This window comes from Natator depressus, chromosome 2, assembly GCF_965152275.1.
Source record: "Natator depressus isolate rNatDep1 chromosome 2, rNatDep2.hap1, whole genome shotgun sequence".
NCBI lineage: Eukaryota > Metazoa > Chordata > Testudines > Cheloniidae > Natator > Natator depressus.
Window position 1 is genome coordinate 31,604,090 of NC_134235.1, and position 24,217 is coordinate 31,628,306.

The following is a 24,217-nucleotide window of genomic DNA, read 5'->3' on the forward strand; positions in this document are numbered from 1 at the left end:
AAGGGATTTTTATTTCAGGTGGTAGTAGTACTTATTGTCTTGTAATAGGGGATTGTGTGTGTGTGTGTGTGTGTGGCCAGCTCTTAGAGACACACACGTCCCTACCCTTTTAATCTAAATGAAATTGACTTTCAGATTTGTGGCTAAAGAAAGGCTCAGGGCAAGAACAGTTAGTAAGCAGCCTCTAAACTGTCTAGAAAGATTCTAAAGCAAATTCTGTTCATGAACTGTGTATCTTCACTTATATTCTTTGTAGCTTAAAGTTACACATCTACTTTTAAAAAGTTGATGCTTTTTGTTGGTGATAAAGTTAGTATAAATTAAAATGTTATGGAATGAGCAGCAATGCAAATTATTTTAGCCTACAGAGTATATATGCAAGATAGTGTTCAATGTGCAACTTCTTTGAGTTGGCTTTTGATATCAGAAACACTGAGCATTACATATATGTTTCATGCACTTTCTCCATTCCCCTACTTGCAAGTTAAATTTATCCATGACAGTTCTTGTATCATGATTTTAAGATATAGCTGTTTTCCAAGGACTAGTTATGAGAATGATTATATCTGGGGCAGGAAAACTTAACCATTGATTAAGCAGGCAAACATTTATGAAAGAAAATGACTGCAATTAAAGGATACTGTAGGTTTATATATATATACGTACATGTGTGTGCGCGTGTGTGTTCTCCTTACAAGTCTGCAACAATTTATGTCCAGGCATTATCAAAATTGTTCTTCCTTTTCCTTTAAGAGAAAAAGTGCATCCCTGGAATCAGGAAGCTAATAGCAGTTATTGACATGTTTTGTTTGGCTGTCTCTCTTTTTCAGACTAAAGAAAGGACAGCTGATCTTTTATCTCATATAGGTGGATAGTATCATGTAAATCAAAAGGGATAACATGATTCTAATTAATTAAGGTAATTATAGACAGAACTCTCATAATTTTAATAACTGACATGGTGGCTTTATTTTAATTAGCTGTAAAATTTGATTAAATTAACTTAGACATTTGTTTTTTTCTGCTTGCTTTGTGAGAACCACATGAATAATGGTTACAGCAGTGTTATTAAGTTGACCTGAAATATGAATTTTCATGATAGTGTTCAGATTCTAGAATTACCTAAAACTAACTCCTAATCCAAGTTCTTCTTTTTTAATAAATCAGTTCCACAGTCAAAGTTTTTACTTGGTTGCTGGGACATCTGCCTTGCTCTTTATTAGGTGCTGACAATAATATTTTAATGAATAGCTTTTGGTCAGTGTTAAAATTTTAATCTTAAAATTAGTCAAGAAGATCATTAAAACTTCATTAAGAACCAGCCTTCATGGAAAGTAACATTGTGATCTGAAGATAGCTATTTCAAGTGAGTTTTAGCAATGGCACAGTATGCGACAGCCCATTTGTTAACCTGCACATCTCAGTGGTGGCATATGTTACCGGTGCTCCACGTTCTTCACTGGCTGGCCATCGGCTTCTAGGTGGAGTTAAAGATGTTGGTTATGACCTAAAATCTATAAATTCCTTGGACCTGCCTACTTGAATGAACAACTTTTTCTCTGTGCCACACTGCCATAGTTGAGATCCTATAAAGGTAGCCAGCCAGTCAGGCAGCAGCGCGGACAGCTGCGGCGGCACAGGAGCCAGCAAACAGAGCTGTAAACAGGGGAGTTTGAGTGGGAGTTTGCACGGGGAGTTTGGGGGGAAGACTAAGAGGAACAGACAAGCTAGTGAAGGGAGTGTGGCATGTTCTGGCAGTGTTTTGGTGCTTGCTGGGGGTTTGTTTTGCTGTGGGTGGTGGGTGGTTTGGTTTGGTTTGGTTTGTGTTTCTCAGACTAACAGGTGAGAAGGCTATGACCGATACAGAGGCAGCAGTACTGTGACCCAAGCAGTGGAAGGCACAATGAAGATGACTGGATGTGGAAGCTGCGGTATGTACATGATCCTGGAAGGGGTACCTGAAAAGAATTTCGTCTGCATGAAGTGCCGCCTGATAGAGCTGATGGAAGAAAAGATCCGAGGATTGGAGATGCAGGTGGAAACTCTGGCTGATTTTAGAAGGGAGTTTGAGCAGATGATGGAGCAAAGACATGAGGAGGCTGAAGGGAAAAGCTCAGATTTGCAGATGGAAGCAGGACCAAAGAACTCTGAGGGGAGACTGCTGGGTGAGGAAAGTAGACAGTGGAAGCATGTGACTAAGAGAACCAGGCAGAGGAAAAGACGGGCTAGTGAAGGAGAAATAGAGCTCAGGAACAGGGTTGCAGAGTTGGAAAATGAAGGGGCACAGCAGGTGGTCACTGAAGGTGGAAGGGCAAGGAAGAAGAGAAGAGCAGCTTGTCCTATAGGAAGAGGGAAAGAGTCAATGGAGACAACACCAAATATGAGCCCAAGGAGGATACAGGATGGGTTGCAGAGGATTGCAAGGGACAATAGGAATCAAGAGGACTTGCAGCCAGAGGGAACAGAGGATAGACTGGAGAATCACACCATCATCAGGAAAAGGCAGGTCTACGTGATTGGAGACTCTTTACTGAGAAGAATAGACAGGCCTGTAACCAGAGCTGATCCAGAGAACAGAAGGGTGTGCTATCGGCCGGGTGCTAAGATACAGGATGTAGATCTGAGGCTGAAGAGGATCCTAACGGGAGCGGGAAAGAATCCACTGATTGTCCTTCATGTGGGAACAAATGATACGGCTAGATTCTCGCTGGAACATATCAAGGGAGATTATGCCAGGCTGGGGAAGATGCTTAAGGAAATCGAGGCTCAGGTGATCTTCAGTGGGATACTGCCTATTCCTAGAGAAGGGCAACAAAGGTGTGACAAGATTATGATCAGGCAGTGGTGCTATAAGGAGGACTTTGGGATGTATGGCCACTGGGAAGCATTCATGGACAGAGGGCTGTTCTGTCGGGATGGACTTCACCTGCGTAGGGAGGGAAATAAACGTCTAGGATGGAGGCTGGCACAACTGATTAAGAGAGCTTTAAACTAGGAATTTGGGGGGATGGTTGGGAGATGTCCAGGAAATCTCCATGCCTGATTTTAACATTGAGAGGGAAGAAAACGAAGTAAGAAAGGATACAGGTGCGGGTAGGAGAATGGACAGAAGGAGGAAGAGTAGTGTAGATACCAGTCTAATAGGTGATACTGGCAGAAGAATGTCTGTGCCTAATCGGGTAAAGAACGTGAGTGAAGCCAAACAGCAAAAATTAAGATGTTTGTACACTAATGCGAGGAGCCTAGGTAACAAAATGGAGGAACGAGAGTTACTGGTGCAGGAAGTGAAACCAGATATTATAGGGATAATAGAAACATGGTGGAATAGTAGTCATGACTGGACTACAGGTATTGAAGGGTATATGCTGTTTGGGAAAGACAGAAATAAAGGCAAAGGTGGTGGAGTAGCATTGTATATCAATGGTGAGGTACACTGTAAAGAAATAAGAAGTGATGGAATGGATAAGACAGAGTCTGTCTGGGCAAAAATCACATTGGGGAAGACAGCTACTAGAGCCTCCCTGGGATAGTGCTTGGGGTGTGCTATAGACCACCGGGATCCAATTTGGATATGAATAGAGCCCTCTTTAATGTTTTTAATGGAGTAAATACTAATGGGAATTGTGTGATCATGGGAGACTTTAACTTCCCAGATATAGACTGGAGGACAAGTGCTAGTAATAATAATAGGGCTCAGATTTTCCTGGATGTGATAACTGATGGATTCCTTCACCAACTAGTTGCTGAACCAACAAGAGGGAATGCCATTTTAGATTTGGTTTTGGTGAGTAGTGAGGGACCTCATAGAAGAAATGGTTGTAGGGGACAACCTTGTTCGAGCGATCGTGAGCTAATTCAGTTCAAACTAAATGGAAGGATAAACAAAAATAGTTCCGTGACTAGGATTTTTTATTTCAAAGGGGCTAACTTTAAAAAATTAAGGAAATTAGTTAGGGAAGTGGATTGGACTGAAGAACTTGTGGATCTAAAGGCAGAGGAGGCATGGAATTACTTCAAGTCAAAGTTTCAGAAATTATCAGAAGCCTGCATCCCAAGAAAGGGGGAAGAAACTCATAGGCAGATGTTGTAGACCAAGCATCTCAGAGAGATGATTAAGAAAAAGCAGAAAGCCTACAAGCAGTGGAAGATGGGAGGGATCAGCAAGGAAAGTTACCTTATGGAGGTCAGAACATGTAGGGATAAAGTGAGAAAGGCCAAAAGCCATGTAGAATTGGACCTTGCAAAGGGAAAATTGAAAGGTGGATAAGGAACTGGTAAAAGGGGAGACTACAATGGTTTAAACTGAAAGGTGAACTGTCAGGGTGGAAGGAGGTTACTGGTGGAGTTCCTCAGGGATTGATTTTGGGACCAATCTTTTATTTAATCTTTTTATTACTAACCTCGGCACAAAAAGTGGGAATGTGCTAATAAAGTTTGCGGATGACACAAAGCTGGGAGGTATTGCCAATACAGAGAAGGACCGGGAAATCATACGGGAAGATCTGGATGACCTTGTAAACTGGAGTAATAGTAATAGGATGAAATTTAATAGTGAAAAATGCACGGTCATGAATTTAGGCATTAATAACAAGAATTTTTGTTATAAGCTGGGGATGCATCCGTTGGAAGTAACAGAGGAGGAGAAGGACCTCCGAGTATTGGTTGATCACAGGATAACTATGAGCCGCCAATGTGATATGGCCGTGAAAAAAAGCTAATGTAGTCTTGGGATGCATTGGGCAAGGTATTTCCAGTAGAGATAAGGAGGTGTTAGTACCGTTATTCAAGGCACTGGTGAGACCTCATCTGGAATATTGTGTGCAGTTCTGGTCTCCCATGTTTAAGAAGGATGAATTCGAACTGGAACAGGTACAGAGAAGAGCTACTAGGATAATCTGAGGAATGGAAAACCTGTCTTATGAAAGGAGACTCAAGCAGCTTGGCTTGTTTAGCCTAACCAAAAGAAGGCTGAAGGAAGATATGATTGCTCTCTCTAAATATATCAGAGGGATAAATAATAGGGAGGCGGAGGAATTATTTAAACTCAGTACCAATGTGGACACAAGAACAAATGAATTATAAACTGGCCATTAGGAAGTTTAGACTTGAAATTAAATGAAGGTTACTAACCATCAGAGGAGTGAAGTTCTGGAACAGCCTTCCAAGGAAAGCAGTGGGGGCAAAAGACGTATCTGGCTTCAAGACTAAGCTTGATAAGTTTATGGAGGGGATGGTATGATGGGATAGCCTAATTTTGGCAATTAGTTCATCTTTGACTATTAGCGGTAAATATGCCCAGTGGCCTGTGATGGGATGTTAGATGGGTTGGGATCTGAGTTACTACAAAGAATTCTTTCTTGGGTGTTTGGCTGGTGAGTCTTGCCCCACAAGCTCAGGGTTTAGCTAATTGCCATATTTTGGGTCAGGAAGGAATTTTCCTCCAGGATAGATTGTCAGAGGCCCTGAGGGCTTTTCGCCTTCCTCTGCAGCATGGGACATGGGTCACTTTCTGGAGGATTCTCTTCACCTTGAAGTCTTTAAACCACGATTTGAAGACTTCAGTAGCTCAGACATAGGTTAGGGGTTTGTTACAGGAGTGGGTGGGTAAGATTCTGTGGCCTGCGTTGTGCAGAAGGTTACACTAGATGATCATAATAGTCCCTTCTGACCTTAAAGTCTATGAGTCTATGATTCTAGGTGGGTGAGGGAATATCTTTTAATGGATCAACTTCTGCTGGGGAGAGAGACAAGCTTTCGAGCCACACAGAGCTCTTCTTCAGGTCTGGAAAAGGTAGAGTGTCACAGCTAAATACAAGATTGAACACATAGTTTATCATAAGTAGCTAACAGATATTCTAAGAGGTCCTTCAAGGTGAAGTGGCCTGTTAACACCCCTGTAGTCATAGAACAAAAAGGGGGGTTAGTGGATTAGAGATGGTTGTAGTAAGCCATAAATCCAGTGTCTTTAAGACCATGATTTTTAAGACCATGTCTAGCAAAATTATGAATTTAAGCTCCCAAGCTAGTCTTTTGAAAGTGTTGTGCAGGTTTCCTTTGAGGGTGAGGACCAATAATTCAGATATAGAGAGTCACTTTGTAACATATCAAAAAATTCAAATATATGATTTATTAATAGTATTACTATAGTACCTCGGAGCCCTATTTATGGACTGGGACCCCATTGTGGTAGGCACTGTACAAATATAGAAGTCCCCCCCCCCCACCACGGCAGGCAGGGCCACCCGGAATGCAGGGGCTTTAGGGGCTTCAGGGCCCTGGGCTAAGGGGGCCCCGGGGCCCTGGCCTAGAGCTCTAAAGCCCCTATCGGAATGCAGCCCTGAGAGCACGGGCCGGAGGACTCAGAAGGAGCAGGGGCAGCCGTGCACCCAGCTTCTCTCCGACTGGCTTTTAAGGGGAAAGTGCCACTTTTTCCTGGCTGCACCACGGGCCGGAGCATTTTTCAGCATTTTTGAAAGATGTCCTAAATGTTTTGCCTTTGCGTCTAATCCATCCTACTCAAATGTAATTGCTTTATATATCACAAAGCTTACAAGTCACTTGAACCATCTTTTTTAAATTTTAAAACACCAAACACTTTAAAAAATATTTTCCTTTTAATAGTTAAGTTTATAATTCCTTAATGTTAGAGTATTCCAGCTTGGTAGTCCGGAAGCAGATGTCTTCATGTTTTATAATACATTTCAGTGATATGAAGAAAAATAAGGTAAGGCTACTATGGGTCAGGGGAGAAATACATGACATTTCGTGACTAGACTGTATGATTTTTCTTTGTTAGGGGAAACAGTGTATTTGTGTATTTTCATTCTAACTTTCCACCATGTACTTCGTTGTGTTAATTCATTTCTGCACACTTTGCTCAAGTTACATGGCTGAAATCACTTGGCACCTCTGATTCTGAAGTCTGAAAATCCTCCTTGCATAAATGATTCAGGGGAATATCAGAATTCCTTTACAGAGATATGAATGATAGTTATTGTTCACCTGTAATTAGATGATGGTATAACATATTAAGCTTTGTATATCTTTGTACTCATTAGAGAGGTAGAACTTTTGTGAAACATTAGCTCAGGTTATGTCTACACTACTGATTTATGTAAGTACAGCTATGCTGGTCAGGACAATGATGAGCTCTGATTCCTAATTGACATAGTTTTGCCTTCAGAAGCCTCTACTGTAGACACAGTTATACCAGCAAAATTGCGCTTTTACTGGTATAGCTTGTTTTAATTGTGGGGGGTGATTTTATTATAACTCTGCAAAGCACAGCTTTGTTGGTGAAGTTGCTTCTACACTAGGAGCACTTTGCTGATATACTATACAGGTATTCCTGTATTCCTGATGCAGACGTAGCCTCAGAATGTTATTCAACTTGTTGCTGTTGGGTAAAATTAAGAAAACAAAATATTTAAGGACATTCCCCACTTTGCATTATATTTAAGTGTACATACCATAAATTAAATCTGTTCAGTAAGAACATTTTTATTGTAACTTCAGTTGTTTTCTGAGATTTTTCTTTTAAAACATCATACAAGATGTCATCATTTAGAGTGCTATCCCTTAGCCGCCACTGAATGTACTCCAATTTAGTCCTATAACTTGTATGTTTAAAAATAACATTTGTCATATATAACTCAAATGGAATTATTCAACTTCCCGATAAGGAATTATACTGGCTGCTTGCTTTAAAAGTTAGTAGGTAAAAGTTACTGATTCTTCCATGCTCCTTTAGCTTTATCAACAGCAATAGCCAGGGGTAGGCCAGTGACAATCCAGTATGTTATCACAGAGCAGGACCGGAAACTTCAGTTTGTCTCATTCTCAAGTCAACAGGGACTAGTTTTGCTATGAAAGGCAGGGCTATTTGCTATGGAGGGAGTAGCTGTGTCAGAACAGGACTGGCATTGATAGGCTTTGGGCATGCTATGTGATCTGATACTCTGAAGATAGTTAATTTTGTGTGGAGTGACGGAAGAAAAAGGAAACTTTTTGGATTGATGATGATACAAAAAGATTTCCCAGCAGGGGCTCCTTACATCTAGAATCACTGTGTGGTTCCTGCCACTGCCTCTCTTCCCCCACCAAATTTTGTGCAAATTATTTGCAAATATTTTGTATAATAAATATAAAATTAAAGTTAGCGTAAGTTTGGTTAAAAGAATGTGTTGTAAAGAAAGGCCCTAACCAGCAAGTAAAAGAAAGTCCTTGAATGTAACGAGTTGTAACGCCAGATGGAATAAAGTAGGGAGGCTGTCTGGTTCACAAGCATAACTCATGAAATAAAGGGAAGTTTCTAAAAAGAATGCCTCTGACCAACAGGGGTGACTGCAGATGGTTTTAAGTAAGACAAAGAAATTGTCTTAGGTTGAGCCTTTATGGATCTTCCCACCTCACATACCAGGGCTGTCTGAAAAATTAGGGCCTATGTGAACCCAGCTGCAATGGAAAAGCTGTTGGTCAGCAAGAAGGAGGGGATGATATAAGGAGGAAAGGCCTTGGAGAAATAAGAAGTTGAAAATCTTATCTGGATTAAGACTGGAAATAAGGATGAACGGTCTCAAATTGTTTTTTAGCTGACATCAGTAATTGGCAATGACATCAATTGTGTGTTAAAGGGTATATAAAAAAAGTAATCTCTTATAGGGTTCATTGCTAATACCTGCCTGGTCAACTTGGAGCCAACCAATATGGGTCTAAACACCTCTGGGTTTAGTCCATTTGTAAGTATGCTTATAAACGTTTTGTTTCTATCTGGATGTAGAAAATCACTTATTTATTAGGTTTGTTTAGCACGTTTAGGGCAATTGTACAAATACCATTCAGCCTTTGAATTTAATAAAGGAATTTATGGTTAAATTAGTGTTGTGGTAAAACCCTGCATGAATAATAATTTCAGCATATGTAAATTAGCTCGCTGAATAATTTGTGTATTTGCAAATGTTATAGGGATATGGGGATGATCGGGCAATATTCTGCATAACTGTTACATTCCCTTTCTTCCTGTATCTCAACTTAACTTCTTGCTGAAGCACAGTTCTGACTTTTCAGGACTTTTTGAAAACTATTAAGCACAGTTAATCCTCAGGGCTATTGTAAGTAAATACTTGATAAATAAGTGTTAATACCTCCCAGTCAATTTCAAATAGTACTATATACTTTTGTAGTAACACATTTAATGTACACAGAACACATTTTAATAATAATACTTTGAATAACTTTGAGGGAAAGCTATTGGACAATAAATCTACTGGTGTTCCTAATACAGAATCTCCACCTTTGTTTCTGTTACATATATTCAAATATGAAGTTTCAACATAACATTTTCTATACTTTAGCACACACATCAAAACACACTTGCCCTCTGATCTTGTCTTTCTCAGTCTTCACTGTGTGACCATAGTGTGTAGTGTGTGACCTGGACTCATCAGATCTTGAGAAATGGCAGTATCTCAATCCTTTCAAACACTTCAGAACCCTGTCAGCGAACAAGCAGTCTGCGGATTTCCACAGCATTCCAGCTCTCACAGCAAACACAATTGTCCTGCATCAATCAGCAGGTCAATTCTAAAGAGCTATTTTTAACATCTCCATTTCTGACCTTTGCCCCTTTGCTGTCTGGGTGATTAAGCTTTCAGAGGATGATTAAGGTATGACCTGACAAGTAGGTTTCCCAGAATGAAAATTTGCCATTCGGCCTCAGAAGAGCTACTGAGCATGTCTGGTAAACTACTGTTACTACTGGTAACTTCCTGTACTGACAGTTTCTGGTCTTTCTGAGTTGCTCTACCCTGATCTTTGTACGTGTGCAAAGACACAATGTCCAACTAATATTCATGACTCTTCCCCCACTGCTTCACTTCCCCTCCCCTGGAGAAACAAAGTCAAATGTTGCAAGATAAAGCATGTGGGTTACCCAAGTAATTTGTATAAAACCAGACACTTCCGTTTACGGTCAACACATCCTGCCCCAAGTAGTGGTGGGAATAGGACAAGGAGCTGCAGAAAACGTGGCAAGTAAATAGATGCTGAAGGGTGTCTGGGACATAGATGGGTACTGGATAAGGGCTCTCTGGAGTTGGAAAGCCAAGGCAGCTGGGTTTGTGGTAGTGTCAAACTAGAAATTTGGGATGACTAGGATTGTCCAGTGGGAAAGATTAGAACAGGCTCAGCAATTGGGAGAGCAGGGTGGGCAGAGGTCTGGGGATAAGGAAGATGAAAGTTTAAGACAGCTGGGTTTGTGGGGGTGCCCGGGGGGAGCTGGGGAGAGATGAGTGTGGTTGGGGGTAGAGTTCATGGAGCTGGAAGGTGTCTGGGGAAAGCTGAAGGTAGCTGGGTAGAGTGGCTGAGAGCTGGGTGGAAGCTGGAGAGGGTATCGAGGGGTGCTGGCTGATTTGCAGAATGGGTAATCCCTAGCAGCACTCAACCCTACCCCTCTTCACTTTATGTCCCTGCTCCTACTTGGTGGCTCCTCCCAGCTTTCAAACCCCCACCCCCCCATATCCAGTGCTGGGCCCATAGTGGCCTCTGATGTCCATGAGCCACAAATGCAAGCTACTTGTGACTAACTGAACACCTAATATTCAATCTGGACTACAGGACTATGTTAGGTGTGGCCTGCATGATTGAATGTCACGTGAGATGTCTTGCATAGATTTTTGGGAGGAAAGCCAGTCTAACAGGGTTGTGTGAGGGAAGAGGCAGGGGCCTCCCTCCTAGATTCATCTGGTTCCTGCTGCTGCAAACCCATGACTGCTTCAAACTTGCATAATTCTTTTCTCTGTTTGGTTGTTTCTGCTTCTTTTGGATAATAGTGTGAGATAATCCTTTTGCGAAGTAGCTGGTTGCGGTATACGCCATGCATCCAAATGATCTAGTCATAGAAATGTCAATTCCATGCAAATTATATACTTATGTCGTGCCATTTGCCATGCTGAAATACAACAATATGTCTCAACCATCTTAAACATCACTGATCACGTCTTTCAAAATACTACAATTACTTCTGGAAAAAGAGTAATTGTTTGAATTCCACAAGCCATCAGACTGCATAGAAAAAACATTTTAAGCTTAAAACATAGTGAGGGTTCATTATTTGTCTTTTATTATTATAAGATCCTTATAATGTTCAGTGAGCTTCTTTAAATGCTGGGGAAAGGGAAGAAATTGATGGTATTTACATATATTTAAAACTGCTTGTTTTTTGGAAGGAAAGCCAGTCTAACAGGGTTAGAATCATAGAATATCAGGGCTGGAAGGGACCTCAGGAGGTCATCTAGTCCAACCCCCTGCTCAAAGCAGGACCAATCCCCAATTTTTGTCCCAGATCCCTAAATGGCCCCCTCAAGGATTGAACTCACAACCCTGGGTTTAGCAGGCCAATGCTCAAACCACTGAGCTATCCCTCCCCCTCCTCTGTGAGGGAATAGGTAGGGGACTCCCTCCTAGAATAGACATTCATAGTGATAGCCCAGATGTGACATTTAAAACTATTCTGCATAATTGCATACCACCATTTCAGACAAAATTAGTGTTTTGAGCTGGATTTCATTTCAGTGATTTGTTACTGGTTACTGGATATCAAATAAAGTGTAGGTTCTTGTTGAGTGCTTATGTAGTCCCTGACATCATAGTATCTGTTTTTAGGTATCTGTACTTAAAGGTGCACGGCTAACAAATAAAACTCTGAACTCATTTGGAAAGCCAGCACCCTATCCCCTTCAAATCCCTCCTCAAAATGCACTTCTACCAAGATGCTTATGTTGAAGGGCCAACTGACAATGGCAAGGCAGATTGCCAGAAGGGTGGATTATCTGCTTTCTTTGTACCTTTCTGATTTTGTTAAAAACAAGCACTTGGGCCCTCAATTTGTATACATGGATAATCTATGTGAGACATTCCTATCACTGTTATCCCAGTTCTCTCTCTTCTTATCCCCTTATTTGTTTTTTTAATACCCACCTGACTGACTGTATAGGTCCACCCCCGCACCTGCATGGAGGCCCTCTGAAGTCAATTTATGTGCAGGTTCTGGGGCTAAATATGTATTTAGGAACTTAACTTTAGGCATCAGGTTTGAGGTTTGGCTGTGCTATCAAACATGGGCTATCTTTCATGCATGCTGCTAACTAGCGGAGAGATGCAGGGATATTCCTTATACATGGAAAAACTGATTTAAAGGTCACATTTGCTAGGTGAAAAATCTAATGTACTTAACTTTCTGTTGAAAAGATCCACCAAATTGCACTGTGACACCAGCTGAACAGGTAAGGACTGTCACAAACTATATATTTACCTGCTTATAGGTAACATTGGTTCCTGCAGCAGCCTCTGTTCACGAGTGAACTGTTTTTATTTGTGTTGGTTTCTTTCTTTTCTTACAATGTCTTGTGTATTGCGAATTAGAATTGAGGTTGGTCTGTGGATTATTTTTGGAGTAGGTGGAGGGAGATGATTGCTAGTCTGTTGGAATGATGGAGGCTTTAGTCTTGGAGGACAGAGTGCTAACCATTGGAGTCCACAGACCGAGCAGTACTTGGGTCACAGAATAGATGCCTACTGTAGATGTCACAGTGGTTGTTGCATTATCAGTACCTCAGGAAGATAAATAGGGGTTAGTAGGGGTTACAAGAAACCCTAAGAGTTGTCATAGAGAGCCAGGTAGGTGTGGAGTGCATGTGTATTATCACACAAATTCTCTGATCTTAGGGCTGTGGGCCACTTCCTGAGAGACTATTTCATAGATCTTGATCCCATTTGTGACCCCACACTATCTCTAGCAATTGTAGCTCTAAGATACCATGGGGATAGGGACCCTAGAAATTTCAAAGATACAGTTACAGTGCTTGGTTAATCTGTACATGTATAGGTAATGTTAAAATCGAAGCACATCTCTAATTATGTGAATTGAAGTTTACAGTTAGTAAAACCTGAAAAATCTAATTAATTTCTTTTCCCAAAAACTTCTCACTGCCATTTTCTTCTTTTCATTTCAGTCCCCACTTCCTACACACATCTCTCTGTGACGCTCTGTTGTGCTGCTCGGTGTCCACTGCGACTGGTCTGCTTTTTTCTGCTTTGCTACTTGACACCCTTCCGTCTGCTAGATTGTCAACTTTTTTGGAGCATAGACTACTTGGACTTTCCATCTTGCCCAGTGTTGAGCACATTTTCAGCCCTTAGTAAAAATATAATTTCTTACATCTCACTGCCCAGTCTCCATAAAGTACCGGATTGATGCTCTTGACTCCAGCCATATTGGCAGCTCTTTTGCCTGTTGATGGCTAGGAAATCTGTCCTTGCTGTTCTCCTTGTTGCAGTAAGCCCCTGTTGACTGCTAGGGTTACTTCACATCTTTTACAGCTGCTAATACATCTGAAGAGCCTGGATGCTTATGGAAGCAGCTGTCGAGGAGGAGGAGCTGCTGTCCAAGGAAAGATGCTTTGTAGCTGAGGCTTGACTTACAAGATTTGGGTTCAGTTCCCACCTCTATTGCAGTCTTCCTGCATAACCTTGGGCAAATAATTTAATCTCTCTGTGTCTCAGTTCTCCATCTGCTGTATGTATGTGCTATGTTTCATATTATCCTTAGAATGTAAGTTTTTTTTGCGGAATGGACCATTTCTGTTATATTTTTGTACAGTGCCCACACAATGGCGCTGTGGCCTCTAGGTACTACCACAATACAAATAATTAACAATCAATGTAAAAATCCAAGTACTGGGGGCACTGCCCTTACCAAACTACTAATCTATGAGATTCAACATCATTCAGAACCTGCACAGAGGAGTAATAATACTAATAAACTTGTAGCAAGATCTGAAACCAGGTGTAGCAATCTCACATCTCCATCACCTGCTTCAAATTACAATAATTCAGAGTATCTTAATTTAGCAACAACTGCTATACTCTTGCAGTGTGAGAACATTTTCAGGTGCAAAGGAGATCTCAAGTACATTTATTCCTCTAGAAAATATAGGTGTGATCTGAGCATCACACTGGGAACAAGGAACTCCTGCCTGCTAATCCTTCAGTGGCCTTGGCCATGTCACTTAATTACTTTCCCTTTTTCATATAATACTAACCTCCTTCTTGAGGATTTGGTAGCTAGTGCTACATAAGCATCTTGTTGTTAATTATCCGAGAAGACTGTTTTCATAGTAAATTAAAGTGATATGCGACATTTAATTGTGTGGTGTTGTGTTTAGATAGGATACTGGGATGAATCCTACGAGCTTTTCTCATACAAGCCATCGTACAGCAGTCACTGGGAATCACTCACGTGGAAAGTGAATAGGATTTGTCCTGATAATTAGGGCTGTGGTCTGAAACCTAATAATTATGATCAAACTGAGTCAATAAAATTAAATGGCTTGAATTTCATATTTTTAGTGTACTAAACAAACGATATCAGTGCTTACAAATCTGTTCCATACTGGGGCAACAGCCCTGCCCCAGTTAACTATATAGAAATTATTCTTTGAAACCTTTTTGTGACCCCATCCTGAGTGCCTCAACACCCAGCTGGAGAACCCATACCCTAGAGACCATCAAGCTGTAGAGCTCTGCAAAACTTGTAAGCTTCTCTTCCACCAACAGCAGTCAGTCTGTTAAATTATATTACTTCATCCACCCTCTCTCTCTCTCTCTCACATATATCTTCTGGGCCCAACATGGCTACAACAACATTCCAAACAAATATGTTTCAGTAATACAGTACTGCAAGAAAACATTCCCGGGGCCTAAAATTATAGCCAGTGTCTTAACTGTACAGAAAATCTGCTGCTATTTATATTGTGAGTATTTTGCAATTTTTGAATTCATCTTCAAGATTTATTTAATTTCTTTTTTAGGTGAATCTTGGAAGCAACCAGTATCTCTTCTCAGCAGTGGTGAATCCCAAAGAAATGCCTTGCTTCTGTTTGCGGCATGATATTGATGCTCTTCTCTGGCAGCCACGCTCTGACCAACCGGACAGTATGTGGGAGCACATTGCAACTTTCAACGCTTTAGGTATGGAATGAACTGCTCAGTGGCCTGTCTCTTTCTAACAAATGATACTCAAGGTTTTGCCATCTCATTTCCATTAGATCTATGTTTTGTTCATGAGATACTCTAACTAAATTTTGATTGATTAGTGCATTAATTCTATTGATAAGAGAATGTTGGATTAATTTTAGAAATACTAGAACAGAAGTTATAGGTAATGTGTGTGCCTTGACAGAAGATCAGCTTAGAAGTTAAAAAGGTTATCTAATCACAAGAACGTTGAGGTCAATGCATCATTCTTCATAACTAAATGTTTATTAATATGTGAACCAAGAGGTTTAAGAATACTTGACAGAATATTAGGGAGAAGAGATGGGCCTTAAATGTCAACAGACTTGGGCTATTTCAGATCATGGAAGGAGCTCAACAGTCAAAGACTCTCCCTTTTATAATGAGATTTTTCAGCTTGAGTACCGTTGCTGACCTCAGTTGTGGCCATATGGCCCAGGAAAAGAGGTAGTCTCTTGGGTAAGTAGGCCCCAAGCAATTTCAAGCTTTTTAGCTCACAACCAGCACCTTTAAGGCTACCAGAAACCAGCAGGCATCTAGTGCAGGGCATAGAGTACAGATGTAATGTGTTCATGGCAAGATACATTTTTAACAAGTGGTCTTCAGAGTCTGGTGACTCTTTAAGTACCAGGTGACAGGCCAAGTAGCCTCACATTCACATTTCATATTATTTTTCAACTTTTCACATTTAAAATAAAGGCTCGTCTTAGTAACCATCGTGTAATTTTCTTTTAAATAATTAACCTTAGCAGCAAGGAGACTGATATTGTTCATCTTTTACACGTTGGCTATTTTTATCTAGCTGCTGGTCTGTAGACATCATGGTCATAGAGTTCAAGGCCAAAAGGTACCACCAGGTCATCTAGTTTGACCTGTGTTTCACGGGCCATCAACACCATCCAGAAGCTGAAAGTAGACCAAGGTATTACAGCCCACAGGAGACTAGACCTATTATGTGCCACAGGCAGAAAATAGGAAGGAACAAGGTGCACAAGACCCCACGATGGCAGGAAACAGATTAAGTGTAATATACTCAGATAATCCTGGCAAGTGACCTGCACTCCAGGCTGCAGAGGAAAGCAGAGCCCCTCCCTAAGGTGACTGCCAATCTGACCTGGGGGAGAATTGCTTCCCAAACCTGTACATGGCAATCAATTAGGCCTTGATCATGTGAGCAAGAATCCCAGCAAACCAAGAACCTGCTTGGTGCCACCTTAGGGCTTTGGCCCTCTCCAGCCTATGTCCCATCTCCATCCATAGCCATTCCTAATGCATCACAGAGAGACTTTTTAAAAAAAAAAATCTCAGAATACACTGCGGGGAGAGAAACATCCCTTCTTTACCCCTGTAGATAGCCAGCTGAAACATGAGCTTTTAGGAACATAAGACATAAACCAGAAGTAAGCCCCAGGGCTGCTGAATGCTACCCCCCTACCATCACAAGCAATCCTGTCATACAGTTGCACTCATAAATTTGTCTAGCTCTCTCAAAAGCAATTACGTTGTTTGCCCCCACAACTCCTATTAGAAGACTATTCCAGAACCTCACTCCTCTGATGATTAGCAACCTTCTTCTATTTCTAGCTTGAATGTGTTCATGACCAGTTTATATCCGTTTGCTCTTATGCCAATGTTGTCCTTTAGTTTATTAACCAGTTATTAATAAAATACCTCTTCTTGTATTTCAGCCTTTTGAATCTGGTTTCTATTTCTGAATCTAAGGGTTGTAGCTCTGAGATCTGTATATCTTATTGCCATCAAAATTAGTCAAGCACAAGATTTCACATAGACTGTAATAACTATAAGATCTCTCCCAGTGGTCTCTGGATCTTATTTTCTGCCTCAGTGAGTGTGCTGGAACCACAGGAAAAACGCCTAAACTATTGTCCCAGCGCCTCCAGTTAGAGGCAGACATAATTGTTGTTGCATGCTTGCAAGTTTATGAATCCCATAGATTTCTAGGACTTGCTGCTAGGAAACAATGAATAACTGCCTGACTAGGGTATTGATAAGCTAGTAGAATGCAACAGGCCTCAGAACACTGCTCCCGTGGTTGCCTCTTGCCTTCACATCGTTTGTTCTAGTCATCGTGACTCATGAATGACTTCCAACAGATGAAATAGGAGGGCAGAAGAGACTAGATCTCAGTACAGTAAACATGGGGCATTGATGCAAGCCCACATTAAATCAGTGAGAAAAGCTAAGAAATCCTTCACTTTCATTATAGCTTCAGCAAAGTCTGAGAACACACGTGTTCTGGATAGTGGCCTACCTAATCAGACCAGACTGCTTTTGTTGTCTGCTTTGGGACTTGAATTCCCATACCTGATTTTTTTTTCTTTTTGTATTTGTTGTTTTGTTTTGTACTTGAACTATCTTTTTATCAGCCTCTTACCTTGATTTAATGTCACATTAGGCTTCAAGTACCTTTAAAATCTACTGTCATCACTCAGTCTGTATATTTGTCATTATTTTTGTATGCAAAGTGGTTTTATAATGCTTTAAAAGAAGAGAAGGCAAATCTTTTTCCAAACTAGTAGTGATTAATTTTAATCATCTTACAATTAATCATTAATACTGTTTTAAGACTTTAGGTGCACCAATATTTCTATAATTTTGGAAATAAATGGAAGAAAATTAAAATTCCTCTTCAAGCTTTCTGTGTTTGTGGGGGTAAAAACATCATTGTTCCTCCATATTTTCCTCCTTACTGTACTATCATTTACAGTACCATGTTGAAGTTTACACTTCTGTGCTAATCTAGTTTACCTTTTATTTGCCAGAAAAGACATACGTCACCACCTTGTTTATCTACAACTAAACATTAGAAATATCATGCTAGAGCTAGTGGTAGTAAGTGAGCATCTTGTGGGATAAAGAAAGTAGTTTTAAAGGATCCACGGTGCTCATCTTATTCACTAACACAATGCCTGTAGTCTTGTTCTCTTCTTTTCCCTGTTTTCATTGCTGGTCTAAAATTAGTCCCACAGTACATAGAGAGTGATTCAAGAATTGTGATCCTTTGCGGGCCAAATTCTCCTCTTTGTGCAAAGTACAGCCAAAAGAACAACGCCTTCACTCCCTCTCCTTGCAGTAGTCACCGTTGTATGTGTGTGAGGTGGCGTAAAGATTGTCCATGTCCCTGCATCCCTAATAAAGCACAATTTTTTTAGTGAGGGTGATTAAACATTGTAGCAAACTACCAAGGGAAGCGGTGGATTCTCTATCTCTGGATGCCTTTCTGGAAGTTATGTTTTAGCCAAACACAAATTACTGGTCTGAATACAGGGGTAATAGGGTGAAATGTAATGGCTTGTGATATGCAGAAGGTCAAACTAGTTCATCTAATGGTTTCTTCTGGCTTTGAGCTCTCTGAATCTGTGAAGAAAAAGTTGTTTTTTGAGGGTGTCCCCCCACACACACTTACAAGTAACTCTTGTTTTATTCCCCTCTCATTACTGCAGCTGGATGGAAGGATGGGAGTGTTTGGTCTTGCCCTTCTAAATCCATGGCTGACTTGAAGGCCTCTCTTCCTTCTCTTCCGGCTGCTCAGCAGTCTGTATTCTGCTACCAGCCCCATGTAGCTGCCATGGCTATGTCTAGACCAGTGGACTCCAAACTTTTTGGATCGCGCACCCCCAGGGCCAGGTGTAGGGAAGTAAAAAAAAAAAAAAAAAAAAAAGAAGAAGAAGAAGAAGAAGAAGAAGAGCTGCCGCCGGCGTGCCGCCGAAGACGGAGCGGTGAGAGCCGAGCTGCCGCCGGCGTGCCAGTGGCGCTTCTTTGGCGGCGCTCCTCCTGCCACACACCCCCAGGGATGGTCTTGCGCACCCCCTGGGGTGCATGCACCCCACTTTGGAGACCACTGGTCTAGACTGAAAAACAGGGCATTTAAAAATTGTTAATTAAAACACGTTCATTTACTTTTAAGCCCCAATGTAAACAGGCCAAGACGTATTTCAACATATGATATGGTAGCGATTGGCTCTAGACTCCCTCGCCCTCTGGATTGTTTTTAAACCCGACTTGCCTTGTCTACACTAGGATTTAAAAATACGTGAATTAAATGTATTAGCTAACACTCTTTATTAAAACTTTTCCTGGGCTGGGCTGGGCTAGGCTACCCCTTGGAGCAGCCTTGGCTCCTTATCTGTGCCATTGGCTGTCTAGCTTAGTAGTAACAAGTTATTCCCAGATAAAAACTGTGTTTGAGCAAATATCAGTAACTTAAGAATACAGACATTGTAGGAATGTTGTATTTATTCCAAAAAACAAGCATTTACAAACCCAGGAAGTTTTGAGTTAGGGTTAAACATAAAATAAATCTAAATATGTTAAGGTATGGAAATACATAGCTAAGGTACCCAAACAACCTAAACTATGCCCTGTAATGACACCTTAGGGGAACAGGAAGAAATAGAATGTGTCCCTGCTACTAACAGAACTGTCTTTTTCAAAATGGCCACTGCCTCACATTGTTTCTAATGAGAGTAAAGCCAAACTGTCCTTGGAAGATGGTAGCCCATTTTGCTAAGACCGGCCCTATAGCCTCACTCCCACTCGAAACAATATTGGATGGCAATCAGTTTGAAAGAGGGCAGTTGTCCATGTTACTCAGTGATGGAATATATTTCTTCTTCAGCCCCTGATGTAGCCTGTGCATAATAATTCAGTGAGTTTAATTAATTAATTAATAATAATAATTCTATGGGGAATTTGGTGGATCTGTGTTTTACTGTTAGGATGAGTTGGGGCAAAAACAATGTGACACAGGGTGCTACATTTCTTTAAAAACCAACTCAATTTAACTCATGGTTTTGAAGAATAAATTTTTTTCAGATGTAGCCTATAGATGATATTTCAGTCAGTATTTGGTATTCCAAGAGTAAGTGCTGTACGTTTTTGAAGAATACGGTGTGTGGTGTTTAGAGTTTTGCTAATAGCTGTTTTGTTCTCGTTTCTTTGGGAAGTGGTACCAGGCCTTATAGTTCTCACTGAAGAAGTATATTCTGAGGAGGAGATAGTGGAAGAATGACTCTGTCAAGAACAGGTTTTCAGGCATAGAGAGGGGCATGCATAGAGGTGTCAGAGATAAATGTTAAGAGGACAAAGGGAGCCATTAGTACTAAATTGTCCTTTATGTATATTTTTATCTTTTTGTGACCTTTTGTGTATTAGTTTTAAAATATAAGCACAGGATTCTGAAATGACAGAATAAAGCACAGTTGAAACATATATTGACTTTCTTTCTTGCCTCTGTATATCTGTATGCTTTGCAGGTTATGTCCAAGCATCAAAGCAAGACAAAAAATTCACTGCTTGTCCTCCAAATTACTCCTATGCTGCTATTTGTGAGTGCCTGCGTCGAGTGTTCATCTATCGACAGCCCGCTCCTCTGTCCACAGTTCTCTACAACAGGAAGGAGGGAAGACAAGTAGGGCAGGTTGCTAAGCAGCTGGTAGCAACCCTGGAAGCCAGTGATCCTATCTTGGGCTTTCAGGCTACAAATGAGAGATTATTTGTTCTCACAACAAAATCCTTGTTTTTAATAAAGGTAAACACTGAAAATCAATGATCCAATATGTCATGTTGACTTGGATGTATTCACAATTGGTCTGAGAAATGATGAGATATTACCTAAAAAGTTAAATCACATACTGTTGAAGTAAAATATCATAATACCCTGTTTAATTTTTAAAAGGACAACCAAAATATGTTCACTGGAACTTGTGCCCAGTTGGATAAAGCTTTTCAACTCCATTGTCAATGAATTTTTTGGGGACTTCCAATTCTATGGAAAAGTGCAAGAAAACTCTCTGTTGTGCTAGCAGTATTTTAATCAGTTACCGGAGGCATGTATGAAATGATCCATCCATGCATTGTTTTTTTCATATAGTTTTTCCACCACAATTCTGCCATTCAAGAAGATCTTGAGTATTCACTTATTTCTATTTTGTATAATTGCTATAGTTTCTCTCTGTGGGTATTATTCAGATAAATAAAACAAGTCTTTGTTTTATTATAAGCTTACATAAACACAAGGCAAAGATCACACTTTACCCAAATAACAGATATTTTACAGAGCCATTTAAATTATTTTTGAAAATTTTAGTCTCAGTTTATATTTAAATGTCTTCACTTAGTATTAGCAAATCATGGTTCATTGGCTAAATGATGGTGTGTTGGGGCATCTGCTTTTTTCCAGCATATTTTTTAATTCAGGTCAAATAACCTTATTATATATGTACAGTTGTAGTAATCTGTTTGAAACACATTTGTGCTTCCCATTAAATCTTCAAACATTTTAAAAACTTAAAAACTAAAATGGTTTTGGTAGCTTTCTCTTGGGAGCAGAACGTTCTAAGCTTCAAACAAGGTCACATTTACTCAGAAGAAAAACTGACTACAGTGAAAAAAGTGTTCGTCCTTTTTCTGAATACTCTGCTCACTTGTTAACAATGGACCCTGAAATGTATTCCACTCAGAATACTTGCATAGAATCATATGTTTCCATGTCCTTTTGAAGAATTAACAGTATTGTTTATTATTTAAAAGATCAATTGCCTTGATGAGCTGATATAAATCAACCTACTTTTCTGCTCAAAAAATCCATAATTAAATGGTTTCCAGTTGCAGAGCCATATTTCTTACTTTTGCATTCCCATTTTACATTCATTTTATTTTGAGGCTTATATCTGTCGTATGCTGCCACAGGCTCCGACATAGCAGAGTGTGATTATTCAAAATGTATGGGGTGTGGTCACCTGATTTTGTACCAGGTTTTTGTTTTGACTGAGACTTGGCACCTACCAGAGAGCACTCTCATTTTGTAAGGTACAGCTCTTTATGAATGCCCCAGCCTGCAAGCAAATGTGGTGGATGCTATTTACAAAATGTCGGGGAACCCATTTGGCTGTTATAGATGCAAATAATCTATTTCAAATGCTCTTTTTGTAATGTTCCCTCCGCCTGGCTGTGTACAACTGCAACATGTATTATTCTGCAAGTTAAAAATAATTAAAACATTACATTCATAAATAAAACTTTTAAAAACTGTTTAAAATGACTTTTTATCCCTTCCGTTTATCATTTCAAATGTGTGCCCTTCCTTTTGCTAAAATCATAATAAACCATTCTAATTTTTTTCTGAAGGTTATAATACATAAATACCAAAGATATTCCATACCTGGGCCAAATTCTGGCTGATGTTTGCACTGCACCATAATGACTTCTGCCAAAAGCAGTCTGCTGTGCTCCCAGATCTTTGCTATGATAATCCTTACATTCACTTCCCCAGGGATAGCCTCTTTCTGGAAGCAGTAGGAATAATTTGCAAGGGGCCATAGCTCAATTTGCATAGAGTGGTCATTGCATAGACAGGGAGTCAAATATGCATATGCCCCTAAACATGCACATTCCATCCATTCACCATTTGGCTGTGTCTTGTTGCATCTCTGTTCACTGTAAGTCACAGAGGACCTGCAGAGCAGTTCCTCACTTTTTCCAGGAGGAAGAACTGGAGAGGTCAGCATTGTCCCACCGGACAGTGCTGCTGGCTGTTTTTTTATTTTCTGGCCTGCATGTATGCACTGTGCAAGCCAGAGTCTGGATCTAGGTTTGTGAAATGACAAACGCAACGAGATTAGTAGTTGAGGCTGAAACTCTTTTTGACTCCTAGTTCTGTGGCTGGTTTGAATAATGGACATTATTGCAGCTATAACTTTGAATTTTTCTGGCTTTTGTCAATTTGTGTTTTGCTCTTCATATTATGCAGATCTAATGTTTGTATTGGGTGGAAATAAAGGCTGCAGTTGATTGTGCATTAGTGTATATATTAACATTTATGTACAAATGGTTGTTTTTCTGGTTCTATCATATCATAAGGATTTTGAATAGCTTTTTGAGTAAAACTATGAATCTTTATTATCCCAAAGTCTAAGATGTAGAGAACCAGATGCAGATTGCCTCACTTACGAGCCATATTAATGTAATTACAATGGCAGTAGTCCAACTCCTACTTAGCTCTAGACTCAGTTCTCGTATCTTACTTCTGTGGGAGATCTAATTGCTATGATAAATGTAGGTATAAACACTTACCTGTAGACTATCTAGCATTTTTATTTTTTTATTTTTTTTTTTGTTCTACTGGGGCCAAATAACAGTTTGCCGTTCATTTTTTCAGGAATCCTAATGGCACTCCAACCTGTTAAATAGAGCAGACATGCACAGTTAAATTCAAGTGAGCATTTTGGGGTCTGATTTTTTTCAATGCAGCCTCATTTTGGAATTATGTATATTGGGGAGTACAAATACCTACATTTGTGCTTCTCAAACACTAACTACTGCCCTGTGGACAAATGGGATTTGTGTGTGTGCAAACTGTTTAGTTTCTGCGGGCTTAGTGTTTTAGAAGTGTGTGCAGGTGTTTGCCTTTGCAACTGGATACTGCTTTTCTGAAACCTGTTTGTATGTATTTATTTGTATATAAAAACTGTATACCTTGTATGTGTAAGCAGTAGAAAAGGTCAAATTCTGAATGTATATTTAACACATGAGAAATCTTAGGTATAAAGAACTGGGTATAAACAAAGATTTTTCCAGTTAAGTCATGTTTTGTTTAATATTTCAAAATCAAAGCTGAGTAGTACTCTGATTAATAATTTATTGGATGAAGAGTCTTTTAATTGATTTAAACAATTTCAAAACAGTCTGAATCTATTTGCAAATATTGAATATCTTGTGATGTCTTTCATAATGAGGTGAGAAATGTGATCAGTGAGAGTTACCATTGAAACCTGTAAAAGACATTTTTTAATCTTTACTGGTATAATGTTCTAGGTAAAATAAAATGTATAATCCGTTTAAACTGATGGTAAAAGAATGTTTAAATGAACACTTCTGGGGAATGATCAGGAACAATGCAAAATACACTCTTAATGTAGCAAAATAAGTAATTGTACAATGTGTAATCTTTGCTACACAAAGTATACATTACCAGGCATAGTTTAGCATCATATAAAAGAAGCTCTCCATATTGTCCATACACCGTCCACTCCCGTTGGTGCTCTTACATGCATTCTGGACATGTCTCCAATTGGAGATGTATTCATAAGCAGTAAGACACACAATTTATTACATATAGAAAGTT

General features: G+C 39.9%; 1 protein-coding gene across 1 annotated transcript in view; it reads left to right on the plus strand.

The window, feature by feature from the left end:
- NUDCD1 (NudC domain containing 1) overlaps positions 1-23,968 on the plus strand; it is a 142,347-nt gene extending 118,379 nt beyond the window's left edge. The window contains exons 9-10 of the mRNA XM_074943934.1: positions 14,868-15,027; positions 20,349-23,968. Of these exons, the coding sequence (XP_074800035.1) occupies positions 14,868-15,027; positions 20,349-20,644 (456 nt within the window). The 3' untranslated portion in view covers positions 20,645-23,968. The remainder of the gene's footprint in view (positions 1-14,867; positions 15,028-20,348) is intronic.
- The last annotated feature ends 249 nt before the right edge of the window (positions 23,969-24,217 follow it).